Source organism: Phalacrocorax carbo, chromosome 24 (genome assembly GCF_963921805.1).
Source record: "Phalacrocorax carbo chromosome 24, bPhaCar2.1, whole genome shotgun sequence".
Taxonomy (NCBI): Eukaryota; Metazoa; Chordata; class Aves; order Suliformes; family Phalacrocoracidae; genus Phalacrocorax; species Phalacrocorax carbo.
In genome coordinates this window covers 1,331,440-1,352,928 of record NC_087536.1, presented here as the reverse complement: position 1 = coordinate 1,352,928, position 21,489 = coordinate 1,331,440, and the positions used below count along the sequence as shown (strand labels likewise).

The following is a 21,489-nucleotide window of genomic DNA, read 5'->3' as shown; positions in this document are numbered from 1 at the left end:
TTGGAGGCTTATTATCTATTTGGCTTACATCTATGCTAAAATCTATTTGGTTTACATCACTATTAAACCTAAGCCTTATGTTGGCCTCCTACCAGGAACAATTTCACCCTTGGGCACCTACCTAGCCTCTTGCACACACAGTTACTACTATGAATGCTCAGACTCCCTCAGGTTATGCTGTGTTCAGGAAAGAGGAAGAAAGGGAAGACAACAGCAAAATGCCCACTAAGATCAAAGAGGCCAGGATCTGGCATCTGCTGTTTTGCAGATATGCTCTGCTCAGGAAGCGTGGGGTCGTCCTGCTGTAGATGTCTTTGTATGTGCCATCGTTCTTCTAATGTGTACAGTGCTGGGGTTGTCCGCTTAGCAGGATTAGCTTTCTGTGTTTTCTGTTGTTGAATAAACATCCTTGAAACCTCCTGAAATGTTAGCACCTGGCTCCTGTGCTCTTATAATATCCCCCCACAGATATTTTGCCTGTGCTTGTATCAGGCACAGCAAAGACCTAATTATTGTTCTGATCCACTAAGCAACAATCGCATCTACTGTAAACTGAGTGGTAAATTCCAGACTTCATCCCAGAATACTTCTGAGACCAATAAACTTGGATACACTTGGAAAGAGCATTTCTTTATGGGTGCATGCCAAGGAGATACTGGGTTCCAGATAAATCTCCAGAGCAAGTCTATTGACTTCAGTCCATTTACTCCAGGGATGAAGCTGGCTTGGTGTCTTTCCTGAAGAACTGCTGGATAATAATGATTCCCATTTAATTAAAAAGCATGCCAAGAGGAATTTCAGGGTTTAGAAATGTGCTTGTCACTCAGAAACAAATTTATACTTGGTAAGAAAAAAAAGGTGGTTGTGTTTTTTTTCTTTTTCTCCGGACACATACACAATTATCTCTGAAATGGCCCTGGGCTTGAATCCACAGCAGTGTCTCTGGGTCTGTGGTTTGGTTATTAGAGGTTATTGCTTGCCTGCCTCTCTTGTCTGTTGTGCAAGCCAGTTCCTCTGCCCTTAATTCACTCTGGGCTTCTGACAGCGCTGCATTCCTTAATGTGCCATTACCAAACCAGTAAATAAGCACTACTCCGCTCTCTTTCTGCCTATCCTGAGCCAAACAGGCTGGGTGCTCCTCTGTGGGTTTATCTTCCATTTTACAGAATCTTTGGGTAAGCAATACAGAGTGAGGTATCTTAGCTGCTGATCTACTGCCAAACGTACTGACTGCCACCCCAGAGAGTTGGAAGAGATTTCATACAGGGTCTTGAAGCAAAATCTTCCCAGCAAGTAGGGGGATGTGTTTGACTTACATTTGGAAATACCGGTGAGATAGTCCCCACTTGGAGATCTTGCTAAGAGGGAATGTGGGAGGTAAAGGAGGAGAAAGGGTGAGGAAATGCTTTTATCTACAACAAATTTTTTTAAGTACAGAATTTAAATCTGGAAAATATTAAGCTTATAAAGTCTTATGTGGGCAAGAGACTTTCCCTCTGCTGCACCTCCTTGCTTATCTGGACTGTATTTCTCACACTTCAAGGCGCTGTTATATGACCACTACCCTCGTATCATTCCACTGCAAAAGACCCATATTACCCTTTCAGTGCACAGCTCCATATTCACAGAATCCTATGAGCCAGGGGTTGGAAGGGACCTCTAGAGATCACCCCGTCCCACCCCCTGCTGGAGCAGGCACACCCAGAGCAGGGGCACAGGTGGGGTGTGAATGTCTCCAGGGAAGGGACCCCACAGCCTCTCTGGGCAGCCTGTGCCCCTGCTCGGGCACCTGCACAGGGAAGGGGTTTGTCCTCATGTTCAGGTGGAACTTCCCGTGTTCCAGCTTGTGCCTGTGGCCCCTTGGCCTGGCGTTGGGCACCGCTGAAAAGAGCCCAGCCCCATCCCGCTGACACCCACCCTTCAGATATTTATAGGTATTTATGAAATCCCCCCTCAGCCTTCTCTTCTCCAGGCTGAACAAACCCAGGTCTCTCAGCCTTTCCTCACAAGGGAGATGCTGCAGTCCCCTGATCATCTTGGTAGCTCTCTGCTGGACTTGCTCAAGCAGTTCCACGTCCTTCTTAAACTGAGGGGTCCAGAACTGGACACAGCACTCCAGATGTGGTCTCTCTAGGGCAGAGTAGAGGTGAAGGATGACCTCTCTCAATCTGCTGGCAATATTGTTGGCCTTCTTACCCGCAAGGGGTTCCCTTCACTTCATAACCTGCTGGTTTTATTCATGCCTTTTTCCTACGAGCTTCATCCTTCTCCTGTAACAGAACCTTAAAACAGCAGCATCACTTAGAGCCTTTCCTTGTATCACCTCAATTCTCCACCAAATCCCAGTGTAAACATCTGTACAGGGCACATCTCCATTGACTTCTGGGCAGATGCGCCAGCAAACAAGTTGACCCAACTGCTCTGGGAACGTGCCATCTAGTTAGAGAAGTAACTCTGAGCACCCTACCACACTGCTAATCCTTTGTCCATTTTTAGAACTAATCTTTATTGTTCTGAAAAGTCCAAATAAATACTTTTCCCCCTTCTGGTTTTCACCTCAGGACAGAGGTGCCAAACTACGGCCAAACTTCTTTTCAGAAGCGATTTACCCCTAGCATTTCCAGCCAGAAACAGAAATAGACAACTAAGACCTTCCCGGGAGATTTCCATCCTTGTTCTGGATGAAGAAATACATCTCACCACAAAGGCTCATCCTCAAATGGGACTGCTCCTGCAGTTTGTGGCTCCAAAGCTCTCAGCACCAGATCATAGGTTTGGTACAACATAGTGCAAGTTTACAACACTGGGTAAGTGATTTAAAAACCAAGAAAAATTACGGTGACCCAGAAACTGGGGCCAGTTTGGGCAGTCTTAAAAGTAGTATCTGAAACATTACATGCAACCATTCAAACCCAGACTCCAGTTCTGGTGACATTTGTACATCCCTAATTCCGGTTCTATATTTGCAGCACAAACAAGACCCAAAGCAAGAGCTGAGCTTCACTGGATTGTATGTTCCACAATAACCAGCCCTTGCCCTGTTCTTCATTGGAAAAGGCAGCCCTAGGGGACGATCAGCAGAGATGTACAGGGGTACAACAGGTCCTTGCAGACAAACAGCAGGGTGGTGTGCGAGAGAAAAGCTTGTCTCAAGTCCTGTGATTTCCGTTTTGCCTCCATTGACCTCTTCCTTCTCTCCTGTTTTCTCCTGATTTCTGTCTGCCTTTTTAAAATAACAACTCTGTGACTGTGCTTTTTAACTCTGCAGAACATTTTGTGAAAAAGCATGGAGGAAAGGTAACGCTCAGTGAAGCGTAGTCATACTTCTACTGAAACTGTCATTTGGATATTTCGAAGTGCTTTCCAGACACGGTGAGCCAGGAAAAAAAGTTAATCTTGCAAAAATTTGCACACTTAGAAATGTCTTTTCCTTGTACCTGAGGCAGAACAAGGACTCCAGCCTGGATTCAGCATGCCTGCATTCTACAGGAGCCCTCCAGCACCGAGATACTGACACTGGGGTTAGAGAATCCAGAAAAGCCATTTCTTCCTAAAAAGGTATGGCAACCAATACGATTCCACAAACTCTTTCTGTTTGGTGACCAATAAGTAAGAGTAAAAGGCTCCTGACAAGGTCTGTATGTTAGCAACATTGCTATCTCATGGGTATAGTCCAAAGGTCAGGTAGATGAAACAGAAGCACAAAGCAGTGCCAGCAATGGAAGAAGCACCATCTTGTTCAATGACCAGTGCTGTGCTCTTTCTTACTGGAAAGCTTTGCCTCCTCCCACTCATTTCTCACATTCAGGCAACACTGTATTGCTGTTTTGTGCTAACAATTTCTGTCACTTACCACCGTGCAACAAAGAGGCCAGAACCACCAGAGAAGAACCAACGCCAGCAGGAGGAAGAGGATCAACAACGCAATAGCCAGGATGGTCCCATCTGACTGGAAGAGAAACGCAGAGAGCATGTGAGCACCACTAACACAAAACTTCCTTCTCCACAGTACCTCGCCTGTGCATCCTGCTTCCAGGCAAGTACACATCCCAGAGGCCGTTGCCATGCTCCAATTATTTTTCAGACAAAATGCGGTCTTCCTCCCTCCTCATACATCCGAATGTGGCACCCGCCCCACCACCGCAACGCAAAGAGGCTGAGACCTCTAGTTCCCTTCCCACAGTGTTACAGGTTTTGTCTCAATTTTCTGAACCTCACAATTAGATAAAACACTTATTTCACTTCAGATCAAATTTAATGTAATATTCCTCAGAGTGTTAAGACTGAAATATTTAAAAAAGAGCTCACAACACAATTGTTTCATTGCAGTTTAAGCATTCTCTTTTCTTTGCAACTATTCTCCCCTCTTGCAGTATGAACGTGAAAGCAATGTCAGAATTAAAGTTTACTCCAAATAGAAAACTTGAAGCAAGATCTCTAGGGGCCCATGACTCAGGTCACCCTGCTCTTCTTTGCAGTGCTGAGTCAGGGTAGTTCTACCATGAGCTTTTCAAGGAGATTTGAACATACACACCATTGCAACAATATACAGGGTTTTTCCACATCAGAAGCCATTAACTCTAGACAATCCTTCTCCTCTTTAGCTGGGATAATTCGCCTATCTAAAAAGGCACTTGCAATTCTCCGATATTGATTAACAATGCAAACTGCTGCACAAGCCAGCTCAATATAGCAATCCAAACCATATATGCATTATTTCTTGTTGCATAGCTTTAACCCAAACCAGATGTTCTTGGCTTCCTGAGGCATGCCAACTTCCCTACACCACTGCTCCCCAGTATCATCCTATTCCGAAATAAGCAAGCAGGCAGTCCTGGCTTAAGCCTGTTTGAGATATTCTTGATGTAAGAGCCAGACACTAAAAACACTGCACCCAAGTGTTAAGATCACAGTGCCAGACTTAGGACACATTCAAGAGCAGACTGACCTGTAGAATGGGAAAATTGGGTCCCCGCTTAAGTCACTGTAATTCAATGGCCAGATGACCTCCCATCGTACCATAATGGGAAGAGTAAAGTTAAAAACAATCAGGTGAAGAGCATTTTTCAAACTCTCTTCTGGTGTAGAAGGAATTTCTGGAGAACTTGGATCAGGACAACCTGATCTTTGACTCTTGGAAACAAAAGAGAGGGAGTCCATACAAGAGAAGAATTCACCCAAGACATCTCTGGAAATGGAACTTGGACACCAACACAAAATAAAAGCTCATTTGAGAAGATGGAGCTGTACATTTGGTGCTGTTCCTCTCGACAGACAGCATCAGGTCACATCCATCATCTGGAAAATGGAACCTGCTGATATTCAACGCTTTAGGAAATGTGATCCTAACTCTTCGCTGCCATGAAATTGTCTGACCCTTTTGCCCCTATATTGAAACAAGTATTTTGTCATTATGAATAATGTAAACACAGTTTGCAAAAATATGAAACTAATTAAAGTGGCCTTTTAACTCTTTTATTCTGGGGATTTTTTTTTAAAAAAGGAATTATTTTTTTTTTTCCCCCCCAAGACAATCCGTAAAGACCAATTTACATTACCCTACCACATCTGTTTCTCTGCAAGGCAGTTGATGTGGCCAGCTGGTATTCTGTGTATCACAGCAGCAAAACAGTCCGGAGGACTTAAAGGGTTTTGATCTGCCAAATTTTACATTTCTCACTGAGGTAGCACCTCTTGCTAAAGCCAGTGTTGCCTGGCAAGTGTGCGGGAATAAGTCCCCTTCTGACATCCAAAACATAATACCCCCACCCCCAACAAATACATTCTGGTTGGATTAATTCCTGTTCTTATGTTTGAACAAACATTGAAATATTCCAGATAAATACGAACTGAATTTTCTGGGCTCAGCCACAGCTACAAAGTGTCCAACTGAGACCCTTAATCCGGAATTGCAAATCCTATCTTCATCTGCTCTGACTGCGTTCTCACTGCTGTAAACTAGGCTTTGAGGAAGCCCTAGCAAGTCAGAGCAGCACAAAGCATACACACACAATGAGTCCTACTACAATCATCTGTAGTGGCCTGAATTCTGCTTTTGGTTTGCTTTAGCTTTATTTCATCAGTTTCTGCTAGAATTTAGCCATCATTCTGTGTACTATCTAGAACTATGCTTAGATAGAAACTGCCACTTATCCAAGCTAAATAATAAAAAAGAAGGAAAATATGCCTGCTAAAATAGTTTGCAAAAGTTCCACTGACATTTTGAAATCTTTCTCCCAGTCTTATAGTTGGTTAAAAAGGGCTGAAGCATTTGAAATGTCTGTTTTCATTCCACTATCTTTTTTAATCAAAATTTGGAAGACCAATACAAACGCTCATGGAAATGCTGAACCATGGAATAATTCGATGAGCTGTGTTTAACACTTACTGAACAAAGGCTGTCAATTCAGACCATGAAAACAACTTTCATTTTAAAGACAAAAAGAGAATTTTAACACTGAACTAGTGAGTCTTCCATTAAAAGTACCTATGGAGACAAAGAGTGGCTAGTTCCAAAATACACATGGTTACCTGAAATCAATACTGCTTTCCTACAGGGATTTGTTTTGGCTACTTACACCCAGATAAAACTGTGGCGCTTATACTCGCAGTGAGATCAACAGCCTAGAGCTCCTTTACACCTGAATGGCTGAGAAAAGCCGGACACGTACAGTATGAGTCAGGATGCCAAGAGCAGAACATTGGCAACTTGCTTCTTGACAACTCTTGAAGACCTAGACAATGCCTGAAGCCACTGTTTTGAAGTGCCTTGCTATAGTATCAAGAACCAGTAATATGAAAAAGAGCAGGCTTTTTAAATGACCTATCAACCTACTACACATTTGACATGTCAACAGCCAACTGTGTAGACTTCAGAACAAATAAGCTGGTAGAGAAAGCAAGGCAGCTGTGCCTTGAAGCCTCCTTTTCCCTGCCAGAGTCCAACAAGGCCAAGAAAACGCTGCAAGTATCACTGGCAGTTGAAGTACAATGGAAAACAATCTCTGGAAGATATTGTAAAATATAAAGATACCAATAAATCTGAAGCAGGACACATTAGAGGCATTTCCTCACACACAGGTGGGGATGTGCGCACATGTACATGCTTTCACTCAGCAGTTACTGTGGAACTGTTACGGACTGTGAAAAGACTGGGGGAATCCTTTTAGCTCAGGACAGAAACCTGGCCCACCTCTCGGATGGTAGGTACTCCTGGAGAGAAGAGGTGAGGGATGGCAAAGTACCATCCAGTAAACGGCATGGGCTATTTCCTTAACCCTACCCACAAACATTCAGGTGTGTGCTGTCCTATAAAGGAACACGCTCCTTTAAGGCATGCACGCAATCCCTGGGAAGATCCTATCTAAGAAAGAGGTTAGTACAAACCAGGTGCATGCACATTCCTTTACCAGTCAGGGAACAGGGATGACCGCTCCAGCGATGGTCATACCACAGAGGAAATGGCTCATCTTCCAGCATTCTTTTGCTGTTGCCTACCAAATTTACTGCCTAAGACCAAGGTCCTAAAATTTTGCCCCAGGAAGCATGTATGCAGGCATGCAGACAGACACAGCTAAGACAGAAGCTGTGATTTAAAGCCCCCTATTTCATCTTAGACATCCTCGATGCTTCTAACACAGAAACAAACATAAATTGGTTCATAAACATCAATCAGTTCATTGATATTTCAGTGAAACTATGGCTTATTTCTGAGGGTTTTCCAAAAATGCTACTATGCACCAGATGGGCATTTTTTGTTGTGCTTGGTTTGTTTTTTCCAATATGGTTTCGTTTGTTTTTTCCAATTTTCTTATTTTTGTTTAAGATTTTATTTCCTAGTTATTTCCTTGCTTTATTGCTCTGGCATTTGCAGCATACCTTAGCCATTCCAGAAAGGTAACCTGGAATAACAACCCCTCAAAAGCTTTGACTACTGACATTACGGAGTGATGAATGAAGTCCTAGGTGCATCTAATAAATGCGCTCATGTACTGTGGCTGACAAATTAACGTACTGTTGATTTATAGGCGAGGGAGGTGGGTAGCAGGCATACTTGTTACCACAGCAGTAAATGGATTTAACTTCAAGCATGTGTTTAAGTGTGCTGACTTCTTGCTGTGCCTAAGAGGGATGGACTTCTGTTAAATACATGCATCAAGGGCTTGGCTTAGTAGGCCTTGAAGGCTGGGTTCAGTAAAAGTATTTAGTCCTAACTCCTACAGATTTCACCGGAAAGCAGGAAGTCTAAATACTCTGTTTAATCTGGTTCCGCACCCTCTACTCCAGCAAACAAAAGTGAAGTGCCCATCAGCTAGCTGCTCTCAGAACTGCAGGCACTCTGGCAGTCCCTGTGCTGTGCAGAAGGGCTTGTGGGAGCCTTTCCAGCTGCTACATGCAGCAGAGGGCCTCAGGTTGTTGTGCAGTGTCAGCTCCAGCACAGGCGGGAAAGCTGCTGTCGTTACCGCTTCAGGGCTAGGAGTGCAGAAACCTCTGCACCGCTACCAAAAATTGGGAACAGCAGAGTGAAGACAGTCATATAACCAAGTCTCACTTTGGGGTGACTCTACTGTAATAACAACTTAAATTACACTTAGCACTGCTAAACCTTCGGTGCTTTGCAAAGAGGAGAAATATGGTTAACGTCATTCCAGAGACAGGGAAGATGTGAATGTCTCCTGTGTCCCAGTCCTTTTTTACATTTTCCAAGCAGGAAGAGCAATAACGTGCTGAAAGCCTTCAGAGGTGTTAGTAGGAAAGAGAGTGAAGTGCTTTTATGAAGCTTTATGAAAATCTTGACTACAGTTTTGAATAAACATCCAAAATCTGACAGGTTTTCTCCCTGGAGAGAGAGGAGAAAGAGTTTTAATGTCCTTTAGTCAACAGGGGAGGAGAAGACAAAGGATGACCCTGCCTTTTCACACCAGAGAGACTCAGGCAGCTTTTAGTGTGAAGGAAACACTCTCCGTTTCTGCCTGACTCTCTGGGGGACTCTTCCATCACAGCAACAAAATGAATGATAGACATCAGTTTCTATCACACACAGGAATCTTTTTTTAATATAACGGAAACAATCTGGCCTAATTTCTAAAAGGAAATGAAAACTCACTGAATGCACTGTTCTGCAATGCTAGCCTCTTTGATCGGCGTCTACATGAAGCTGCTTGAGTGGGAGCCAAGCTCAGCAGGGGATTGAGCAAGAAACACCTGTTCTAGGTCACCCAGCATAGGTGTTCTCAGCTCCTTTCTTCCAAGTTTACTGTGCTGTGAAATGAGATGTCCCTCTGGCAACGATCCTTTCCTCTCTGCTCCATCCAGAGCTGAAAGGGGATGAGAATCCGCATACAAGAGACTTTTCCAGCATCCTACGCTATTTGCTTTACAGCCCAGTATAAACACTGGTGAAGCCTCACTTCACCACAAGCTGTATAAACCCAGAGCAAGAGGCAGCCCTTGTCCTGAAGAGTTCACACTCCAAACAGAGCAGGCAAACACATGGTGGGAAGGAGGAGTAATCGTTACTCCCTCTGTTACAGCGAAGGAGCTTTGGTCAGGGAAAACAATTCTCTAATCCCTGATTGCTGTGTTTACGCTTATGAAAACAAGCTGAACTTTTTCTTCAGAAGAAATACTTAAGGTTCCAGCTAAATAGAAGTGTTATCAAGACTTCTGAAAGGCAGATATGGCAGAACTACTGGTAGAATTCAAGTTTGTCCAGTCCTGGGCTAGTGCCTCACCTGGAAGGCATTGCATCTGGGATCCTGCGTCAAACACAACAGGGTCTGGTGGGACAGTTTATGGAAAAAACACAACATGACCAAACCCTGCAGATGGATGAGCTTTCCCTCTTTAATTGTATGAGGTCTCTACCAGTACTGGGATTCGTTATTCTTCAGAAGGCTTTCTAGCTCCCTAGGACATCCCACCTGCTTTGGTAAAACTCTCCAAATTCTGTTACTGTTTCTGACACAAAGCTCCCGACCCCTGAATTTCACTGCCAAGAGACCAACACTGAACCAAAAGCTAAAAATAGTGGCAAGACTTCATGCCACTGAACATCTGCTCAGGTCACTACTAGTCATGCCATTACCTGTTAATCGTCAAAAATCAGGTGTCACAACTTTAACAGCCTCATTGCAGGAAGCAGCAGAGATCAAAGGGAGCAGGGCCTCTTTAGCTGCAAGCTTTCAGCACTCTAACTACAGATGAGCATCTTAATACTCACACCCTACAGCTACAGGCAGAGGTCAGAGCACCTGGTCAGGCCTCAGATTTTTGTCTTGGAGGTGAGTGCAGAAGCCTTGGCTTTGTGGCTGGGACAGCACAGGCCTGAAGTCAGCTAGCGCAAAGGCAGAGGTCCCTTGAGTGCTCTTTTTGGGTTCAATCTGCACATACGCTTGTACTGAAATAATGCCAGCAGCTTGAGTGCTCCCTCTCATGACAGTACGCGTCTGGTTGTAGATGTTTCTGTTTTGACTGAGGAAGTACTGAGGAGCTCCTATTCTGAAAAAGCCACCTCTTGTTTAGCTACAAGTGTTGTGGGACAAGACCTCCAAGGTGAAACCCAAGCAGTTATTTCGGTTTCCATTTGTGCCTGAAGGCAGCTCTTAAGAAGAAGTATGTTAAATCCATTTCAGGAGGTGAATAGCAACTGGAATAATAGCAGACAAAATTCTGTGGAATTAGACTTTGTCAAAACAGCAACCATTTATGGCTTGATTTGGGTTTACTTCTTTGAGAGGCAGGAAGGGAAGGAAAACAGCATGCTACAGCTCTGGAATGTCTTGCCTCTGTGCACGTCTATGAGATTCGTAGCTTTTAAGCAGCCCTTAAAAAAAAATCTCAGCATCACCTTCCTTGAGCTAACACTCATGTACCCCCCCACAAGCTGAGCTCCTCACAGGCCATGGCAGGTGGCTTGCCGTGAGGCTGACAAGGGTAAGAGCGTGCCAGCATGACCTGAACCCACACAACCAGAGGTGTTTGAGAAAAGTTTCCTTCTGAAACTCAGTTTAAATTGAAATCACATTTTTAACAGAAAAACATTTCCATAAAATAAAACATTTTGTTTCAAACACCCTGTTTCAAAGTGCTCTGTTTCAACTTCAATGTTAAATGGGATTTCACTACTAGAGGCGTACGCGCGTGCAGAGATTACAGCACGTTTTGTAGCTAATTTCACCACTGTCACAGGGGAAAAACAGTCAGCATATCCACAAACTATTTTGATGTTTCCAAATTCAAACTCTGCAAAATTTCCATTCTGTGATTCCCCTGCACCCCCAATCTATTGGTCTTTTTTGTGAACCCCTACTTTCCAAACCATAGGAACATGTGGTTTGTAATGTCCCTACCACACTTAAGGGTGTTATAAAACAGCCCATGCAGCAATATTCAAGTGAAATAATCTCTGCGCATTTAACCCTTAGAGCGACCTGGGTTAGCAAAAACATTCACTGCCTATTATATTTGAAGCATAAAGCATTTAAGAGCGATTTCTTTTAGGAACAAACCTGAAATCGTATGCCCTGCAGTTCCCACAGAGCAATACCTCAACTAATAATATACAGGTCAAGGCCCTACGAAAGAGCTCATTAAATTTACTCTGCAGTTTCATAAAGCCTCTGTTGATACAAAGGTGAATGCACTTTAATTGCCTGCAGACTTAGGAACACCGATAACTAGCAGAGCCTTAATTGTGCAGCCCAGAACAAAGTCACAATTGAAAAAACCCCCACTTTAGCACTGAATTACATGCCTTTTGAATAAAAAAAAAAACCTTCAGTGAAAGGCATCATTAGTTTTTACTACAAGCCTGCAGTGCTTTCTTGATTTTCTAACTTTCTTTCTCCATATTTAAAGATCAAATCCAGCCACTATTGTTTAACTCAAAGGTGCAAATTCCTTCAGCCTTTCAAACAGCCACAGGAAGAAAACCAGGATACCTAGAGGCAGTAAACCTGTGCCAGTACCCACCTCCTTTTGTCAAATGCAAAACCTGTCGAGGTTAAGAGACCAAGTTCCCCTTTTTAAGCTGACTTCAATGGCTCCTGCACCCTTGCAACTGGAAATGCAAGACCAGAGGGACTATTTCTTTCCAGAACGGTAGGCCAGTTCCCCACCTGTCACCTCCACAATCGTCCCAAGCCATTTATTAATGGTTGCCACCAAGGTAACCGATTTGTAGAAGATAACCAGTTCTCTGATCTGCCTATGCAAGACCTTCTCTTTCCCCAAGTTGCTGTCAAGGTGCCGTAAGCCACTGCATCCATTCACTTCCACACGTATAGCTTCAGGAATCCCCTTTTCCACAGCCAAGGACTGGCCTTGGCCCAACTGCTCACCAGCAGCTCTCCCCTGGTTTCCAAAATCTGAAATCCTTTCCAGGACTGTGGAAGGGCTAACTGCCCGGAAGTGTGCTTAACCACCTTGAGATCCTCCCATCCCAGAGAGGTTTTGGAGCACCAGCGTCTCAGGTAAGAAGGGGCTGGTATCTACTGGCACTGGATCGGACCCTAGCTTACAAGAGCGAGACCGGTTTAGGCACTGCGTATGCCTCCCGAAGGCAGTCGCTTCCCCAAACTGCCCGGACCCACCATGTCCCTTCTCAGCTGCAGGGTGCTCCTTTGCACAAGCACAATTCCCCTAGCCCTCCTCCTGAAGGAACAGGGTGGGACGTGGGAAGACAGCCATTGTGAACTGGATACACAAGGCGAACAAAAAGAGCTTCAGTCAATGCCAGTCTAAGGCAAATCTAGCATCCTGCCACAGAACACTCTCCCAGCCCACGTGTGGGTACCTCCATTGTCTCGCCCTCTTGCAGAGAAGCCTCATGTGTTTCTCACTAGGCGATACAGGGAGTATAGGAATATCACCTAGTCATATTCCCTGCTCTTCCAGTCGAGAGCTGCCCCAGAAGACTCATTTTACCCTGTCACTGCAGCCCTGCAGTTTTCACCTCCCTTCCAGTTTTGAGTCTCAGGGTTACTAGTGCAAGAGGTCATTAGCGGTTTTTCCTCTTCTGGGAGCATTTTAGAAAATGAACAAAGACTCATTTCAGTTCCCATCCTGGCTTCTCTCCGAGATGCTCTCTTTTTGCACTGAAGAACTTGGCAGCAGCCTTCCAGTCAGCAGAGTAGGACTGACTTCCTGCCTCTAATGCTGCTTTGTAAATGATTTCTTCTATTGTACGTACCCTTTCCTAACAATGCTTGGTGTGCGACCTGCTCTGTGCACATCTGCAGGCGTACGCATTCACAAAGCAGCATTCACATTCACATTCGCATTCACAAAGCTTCTCCCTCTTTCAGTTCTTCAATCTCCTGACACGCAAACAAGAGTGAATCCCATTTCAAGAGCTTCCCGACTCCACCAGCCATTACTTGCTAACTCTTTTTCGAGCAGCGGGAAAACCACTGCAGCACACGCTCGCCGGGCATTAAGAGGGGCAAATGAAAGCAGTGCACATGGTGTTCATACCACCAAAGCCTGGCGTGGGGCACCTTCGCATATGCTGAGACTAATAGCGGAGGAAGAAAAAATAGCTTGTTTTTTTTTTAAAGTCTTAGCACTAGTGGAAGCTGAGGATGCTCAGCTCCTGTTGCATTGGGGTCCCACACCTTATGCTATTGCTGCCGCGTGTTTATCAGAGATTAAACTATAGTTCTTGGTGCCTTCAACTATCAAAAGTCCACTGATGTCAGCAATAGAATGAAACTAATTTTTAAGTTCTCATTATTAATTACCTGCCACCCAATGAAGATATCCCTGTCTGTCAGATAAAAGGTACAACATGTGCAACCACAGGGTAACACCTCTAGCAACGTAAGTCATCAACTTCCATGCTGGGACTAGAGTTTACATTAATCCTTATTTTCTGCCTTAATGTAAATGCAGGCATGTTAAAAAAAATCCCAGTATTAAAAGCTAAGAGAGAAGAAACTGTAACATGGCAACAAGAATTCAGTCTTTCATGGTATGTCAAAATATACAGTTTGTGTACTGTAAAGTCACACCTAAATGTGCCCAATTCTTTCTGAAGCCCTTATTGTAATTGCTGACAGCTTTATTCAGTTACAGGGTACTTCTGGCCTCTGCTAGCACCCTGCACAGAGACCTCTGCAAAGGACGACAAAGGCACCTCATTTACCTGCAAAGCAGACAGCCCAGCCCACCCTGGGAGATGATGCCTCTGAGGCAGGGAAAGCTGAGAGCGCCTGGCTGTCAGCGAGAGCACTGTGCCATTTGAAGTAAATAGCCTTGCTGCAAGGAGTTAGACAGTAGTAATTTGGGGGCAGGATCTGCTTTGTCTTCTGTGGTTACACAGCACCTGGAGCAAGTCAGATCTGTAACTGTGACTGCAGTACAAAGGTCAAGTAAAAATATCAGCAGAAGGAAGGGGGGGGGGTTTGCCCCCCAGAAGGGGCCTCTGTCTAGTTTGAGTCAAGCAACAGAGAGAGATAGTGGCAAGTTCTGACAACTAAGCATTATTTATAATGAAAATAGCTCCTTGACACTCAACTGGAGGACCCAGTTGCTAAACAGATACCCAGGATACATCCACAAGCTTTCTAAAGAATGCTTTGAAGGGTAGTCTCCTCCAGAAACCTCAGTCTGAGCAGTCACAACTGATTCCAAGGGTTGGAGAGAGGAAGGGTTTTAAATATACATTGGATTCTATAGAGAGGAGATTACCTCGTCCAGAAGAACACAGAGGAACAGGCCCAACTTCTTTCTGGGCCAGCGTGATGCCACAGCCTTAAGGACATTTCTTAGACGCAATGCCTTGCCCTGGCCTTTGCAGGCTTCAGTATTCAGGGCTGCCACTTTGCACCTTCTGCCAGCTGCAGAAGCCACCGGGATGTCCCTGCATGGGTTTGCTCTCCTTTGCTTAGGTAATGCAGTAACAACGCAGCCTCATTGCACGCTGTATGGAAGGCAGGATTCCTTCCCCCACAGGGAACTTTCAAATGAAAGAAAACCAGGTACAGATATTGAAAAACCAACTTCAGAGAAATAAATTAGTAACTCTCCAAGACAAGCAAGCCAAGAGACAAATTCATCAATTACTCCCAGCCATCTGAGCTTTGTCATATGGAGATGCTGGCATCTTATCCCCCAGCTAAGCATATAAACAGCACGCTGTCTCCAAACCTTAAGAACACTCTCATTCCAGCCATTCCCCTGTTCTGTTGGGGTAGCTGCCAGTGGTCACATAGCCTGGGCCAAATAACACCCTAAATTACACTCAAGGACAGCCCTGTCTTAGTTTAACTGGGTAATACGTAAGTTAGTGGGGAGCAGGATTAAACTTCTGTCTGCAGCCCCTGATTTACACAGTGTTATCCTCTTGCTTCTGAATTAAACCCAGCCACTATTAGCAGCTTTACCAGAAGCCAGCCAGTAATCCTCAGTCTGGGGTGTGCAGTCAGCAAAACCTTTGAATGAAGAATAGTACTGGCCATCCACAGAGAGGGCACAAGCAAGCTTCACGTGTTATCATTCTGCCCTAAGCTGGAGGGTTTCATCTGCATTCTGTAATTTCATATAACAAACACTTTGCCCAACCACAACAGCTCCTGTGCCTGGCCCATTTTTGACAGATAAATGGAAATCACTGCGTTCCTCCAACAAGCAAAACCCCTCTTTGTCCACAGAGCTCCTTACTGACATATGGGTCACGGCCTCCTGACCCTGGCTCCCTGGGCTTCTGCAGGCACCCTGCGAGGGTGAGCAGGACACAGCCCTCCCAGTTTCTTCCCCCACTGAAGTACATGCCTCTTCTTGCCCTGCACCGCTTGGGAACCTGTGAGAATGTACGCTGCAGCCCCTAACCACCTGTGGGGACGTGATTAACGGGGGGAGGCTTGCTTTATAATCTCAAAGCAGTGGGTGCAGTACGCTGGTGTCTTTCCAGCATGCCTTTAGTTTCCACGCCTGACAGACAGATATATGCTCTGATAGTTCATCATCTTGAGGGCACCTGGCAGTGTCCAGCCAGGTTTCCCATTAGACTTTAAAGCCTCCAAAACCAGCAGAAAAGCCAAGATGGCAACAAACCACAACAAAAGCACTATTCCCCAGGAACTAACACGAGGGTGGGAGAAGGAGTAGCATACACCAAAACAAAACAAAAAAAATCTTCTCTACTAACCTGGTTCTATCTTTTCTCTTTTGTTTTTTTCACTTTTCTTTAAGGTAAAGACCGCAGTCTGAAACCTGAGCAGCCCCCTGCAATTCCACAGTCAATGCTTTTTACCATCTCTGGAAAATGACAACTCTACCTCTAACTAAAGGCCATCCCTGCATGAGATCGGGGAATCAGGCTTTGCCCTGACTGATACTTTACGCATCAAACAGACCTTGCATTTGGAGTTTCATATGCTGTCTAACGTGCCCGGGCAAACTCTGGCCTGATACTTATCACAAGGGATTTAAAAGGGCCTCCCATGTATAATCAACTCTCTTGCCTCTAAAAATTCATATTGAAAATCCCAAGGAAGAAAAACAAAACAAAATCCCCGAAGACCTCCTGTGGACTCTTTCATACCTCAGGCTTGAAAATAACTGGGCCAACTGAGAAGAATTTTGATTCTTTTTAAATGGAGATTTTGCTCCCCCTGATCCAGCTGAGATCACTTTTATGTAACTTCAAGTCTTCCCAAAATCTACCTTAAAATGTAAATCCTGAAAGATCCTCTGCAACAAAAGCACCTTTTCAAGTTACTCCTACACCTTCTTCTGTTTTCTTTTGTTAAATGAAAAATCAATTACGTTTTAACAGAGAGAATTGCAGTGAAGTACTGGGAAATCCTGGAGACTCACTTTAAAAAACAGAATTTAAGTACTTCTGGCAATTTTATTTTGGGAACCTAAACCAGCACTTCCTTGTGTCTGAAAAGGAGGTATGAAAGCATATACAGTCATGCCTCTGATATTGGAAAGCATGAGCGATTAAGCAAAAGGCAAAATACAACACAATCCATGCAGTTTAATTTCAGACACCCCTTGCACTATTTTTGGGGGGCTGAAAACCTTGAAGCCTGCCACATTTCGGGAAGAAGAAACTTAGGGGAAAGGAGAAGACCCTCCAAGCACAATGTATACCCGCAGTCCAGGCAAGTGGGTTCCAAAGTGCCCAGATCTGATAACGCAGGTAGAGGCTCTAAGGCTGTTTTAGCTGTATATATGACTCCTTTAAACCAAAAAACCCCAAACCCCAACCAGTGGGCAAACAGGGACGTCTGATTTGGTGCTGACAGATTTGACAAGTTGTATCACCATTTAATGCTGGGAAGTGAGATGTATTTTAAGTGTCTCTAGAACTAAGAGGAAGATTAAGTCCAACATATACAAATATCTTCATTCCCAACCTCCCCACATTTTCTCTCCCTTGAAACACTGTCGTAGATTTTACACCTCAAGGAGAAAAAGTGCAACTAATTACTTTAGTCAGGCAATATGGGCTGAAGCCAAAGCTCTGTCTGTTCCCAGAGGGAGTCAGTTTATACTAAAGAGGTGTGGGCACTATTGCATTCAGAGACAGAAAACAGTGACATTTCCTAAAGGGGACAAGTGCGCAGAACACTTTCTGCCAGGCGTTCAGTGGCAGAAATTGAAGACAGCATAGTCTGCGAAAAGCACTTTTTAACTGGCAGCCTCACAAAGATGACGGCACTGGGCAAGGCAAAAAAACCCCAGTATCCCATTTTCAGCAGCCGGCACTCAGTGTTAGAAAACACAACGTGAGCGCAGGAGTACTACGTGCACTTCCCTCCTCACTTCTGGTGGTCACAGGAGTTGGGCCTTGCTGAGTTACAGCAGTAAAGCCGTGATGTGCTTCTATAAGAGGCAAAGGCTTTGATCCCTTGTTTCTTTCCAAAAGGTGACCTCCCTGCCTAAGCGGAAAAGTGTTTTCTTTCTTCTAGAATTTTCACTGCTCAATAAAACTGACATTTATTTAGCTGCCTCATTCCTAGGAGTCTTCAGATGTTAAATAAAGGTCAGGACCTATGCTGGTATAAAATAGCTTGGCCCTATTATCCGATGAGAAACTGGTCCAATTCACTTACCACGAAAACCTACACTGAATTTTTTGCCAGCTAGGGTGATAAAAATGCCTATTAGATAGTTCAATGTCTAGGCTCTATCTGTCCTGATCTTCAAGTTCCTACGTTCATAACTTAAAAGTCAAATTCTGACTTTTCTGACTGTTCATTTTTGGTCTTTACTTGCTGGGAATGTCGCTGTTTGCTTTAGCTATGCTCCTAATCGGATTTTATTCCCTGGATTACCTCCAGTAGTCCTTGAAAATGGGTAGTTCATAGAACAGGACAGCTATTATTTATAGGGAAAAAGGGGCATTTGCAGATTATTTACATGTTACATAGGAAGGTTTTGTTGTGGAGCTACATGAGAAAATAAAGAAATGGTAAAGCTCATCAGGCCATCAAAGCTGCTTGCTTTGTTCCTTCTCCCATTGAAGAGCCATTTCTGGAGAGCAATGAGATTGGGGTTCAAGGCATTTGCATCAAAGCGAGCGTGGGGCTGCCGTGTTTAGTCACTGCTGATTGCCATCTGGGAAGCTTTCTGAGGATGACACTCCAGACCTCTTTCCAAACCTGATAGTTTCTGAAATACAGCACAGAGAGGAGACGCAGAGCACTGATCGCTTGTTTGCACACTGGGGAGAAAACTTCTTTAGTTTTCTCCCTGCTTGTTACCATCACTTCATTCCACAGCTTTCTGTCTGTCCCACTTCGGCTGCAGATTTTCAAACAGACCTAACTTTCAGGTCTGAAGTCAATTAAACCAGTCATTTGGTGCACATTTTGTATACGGGTATTTCCAGGACTGGAGCCCTTGTAACCTTAATTAAAGAGAGGATTGTAGCCTCAGTAAACAGTTTCATCTTTTAAAAGAACTTGAAAAAAATAAACACTACTACAAAGACAAAATGCCTGTTTACCCAGGAGAAACTTTCTTGATTAGTGAAGCCTGTGATATAATTTTCAAAGCAGCCACTGAACGTCGCTGCGTCTAGGTTTGGGTGTAGGATCTGGATTTGAATTCTGGCTGCTTAGCTGCACTGCAAATCCAGTTTCGCAGCCTGGAGGCATCAGAGTAGTAGGCAGTGCCGTGAAGCATAGGCATTCTCAAAAGTTTCCTTAGGGCTATTAAAACAATAGGAAAGGAACAGATATTTCATCTCCTGTAACCTAGAAATAATAATTCTATCCCCAGAAGAAAGGATATCAGGAAGGAATATTTTTTCTCTAAGAATTCTTTCTCAGGTCTTGCCTCATATGAGCAAAACATAGGAAAATATTCCTGTAATTTGCTGACAACGTGCAAATGCATTTTTGCCAGTGAGCAAAGAGAACTTGAACCAAAAAATTAACTAATAAAATAAATTCCCTTATTTTAAGGGATAAGGAAGTCTTTGTAAGTTTTGGAAAATAAGCCCTCAAGTAAGCTCCCAGAACTGTCTGTCCATGCAATCTTGGCCTTGTTGAACAAGTATCAAGATGAAGTGACACAAGAGACCCTTCTCATCTTGTGCGTCAGCCTTTGCGGACCATAGAAGACACTGCTGGTAATCTGATGTTATACAGCTTAGCCTTTCACTTATTCTGTACAGAAACATGATGTGCCTTTACTGGGTAGGGAGAAAAGCAGGCCGTGGACAGATTTTCAAGTCTTTCTTCTGACACTACTCTGGCTTCCCAAAAAATAGCCTAAGTCAGTACACGGGAGAAGTAAAGCAGAGCCTCAACCATTCCCTGTACAGACGGCAGGTCTCCCCACAGATGAATAAAGATGAATACACTGAAGCATGAAGGACTGCTCTGAACTCAAAATGAATTCCTCCACTACTTCCTTCAGCACAAGTCATTTCATGCTCTCTTCCCAACAGCCATCACTTAGCAGAAGCAGTATCTTCAGCAACACAATGAATTATAAATGGTTTCATCACCCTTTGCCTGATTCCACCAAAGACTTAGTGCAGCAAGTCACTACTGGCAAAGGATGACGCCAGCTATAAGGCACCTGCCTCAGTGGAGAGACCCCCACATTTTTTGGCGACCATACTGGTTTCCAGACAAAGGGTGTGATCACAACTGCCATAATGCCTTTCACAGTGAGCAGCACCATTGCTGTAGAGGAAACAGACCAGCTAATGAAGCCAGCAGACCTGCTTCTTGTTCACTGTGCAGTGGACAAGGAGGCATAGACACTCTGGACCACTGGCTGCTAGTCCTGTTCTGGTCAGCATCCCACAGCAGATACCGAGCCTGAGGTGTTAGTGAAGACTCTAGAGCTTTCCCACATTATGACACAAAATGTCATCCTACCACACTCACAAGCTCACCTTTACAAGAGGGAAATGGGTCCTTCGCACACCAGGCTTACTCAACTTACTCGGAAGCCCTGAGACTGGTGTAACAAACATCTGTTGTTAAGTACCACCATCCTACTGACTGAATGATTTTAGGCACGTGAATTGAAACTTACACAGTGTGTGCTGGAGATGATGACGGAGCTAGAGATGAAGCTCAGACCATCGTTCATACTGACTTGGAGAGCTGCTTCCCTGAAAAAAACCACAAGCGACAAGTCAGGCCAGCTAGGCCACAATCCTCTACTAGATAATATCCTCTGGTACCTGGGCTCCTGATGCACAGAGAGCTTTTTGTATGCGTTAATTCACCCTGCTGGTGCTCTCTCCCCTGTGCTCCAATGCACAACTCCCAGTTCACCCAACAAGCACAGGGGACAATGGCAGAATTAGATGGACGTAAGAACAGAATACAGAGAGGTGACACAGATTCATTTTCACACAGGCAAAGTAAATATTTGAGTACATAGTAAAAACATACATGCCAACTTCTCGTAGCACAGGTGCTGGGCAGAGTAAGTAGGTGTCTTCCACTACAAAAGGCTTCTCATCTGGAAAGAAAGAAATACTGGAATTTATTACCTGGTCAGTAACACAGGCCTTAAAGAACAATCTTCAATAATGTTTCTCCTCATTCTTCTACATAAATAAGATCAAACACCGTATGAGGGATGAGGAGCTACGGCACAGCAGTTTCTCCAAGGTAACCGTAGGCATGCTTTTAGCCCATGGAGTTACAGAATAAATACAAGGTAAGAGCAGATACCCTGCACCTCAGGGAAGAAAAAAATTAACACCTTGCATTTATCCCCTGAGAAAGATAGTAAAATGTGGCAGCTGACTCTCCTTCCTCATTTCTTCACAGAGCCCTCGTGAAAATGGTCTTGTTTTCAGGCTGCCACAGCTCTCCCTCATTCTCACCATTCCACAAAGCCCTTTGTGCCACCACTCCTAAAAAAGGGCTGAGGACTACCTGCCTCCACAGAGCCGAACGCCCGGGGCAGTCGAAGTCCTGCACAGCCTGTCACCCACATCTTGCCCGCAGCACCCTCGCCATTCCTACAGCTGCTCCCTGCTTTGAAATCTGTGACACC

General features: G+C 44.4%; 1 protein-coding gene across 1 annotated transcript in view; it reads right to left on the bottom strand.

Annotated features, from left to right (window-relative positions):
- ANTXR1 (ANTXR cell adhesion molecule 1) overlaps positions 1 to 21,489 on the bottom strand; it is a 110,976-nt gene that overhangs the window by 48,525 nt on the left and 40,962 nt on the right. Inside the window, exons 11-13 of the mRNA XM_009510948.2 lie at positions 20,877 to 20,946; positions 20,512 to 20,590; positions 3,854 to 3,949 (exon numbers count right to left, since the gene is read on the bottom strand). Of these exons, the coding sequence (XP_009509243.2) occupies positions 3,854 to 3,949; positions 20,512 to 20,590; positions 20,877 to 20,946 (245 nt within the window). The remainder of the gene's footprint in view (positions 1 to 3,853; positions 3,950 to 20,511; positions 20,591 to 20,876; positions 20,947 to 21,489) is intronic.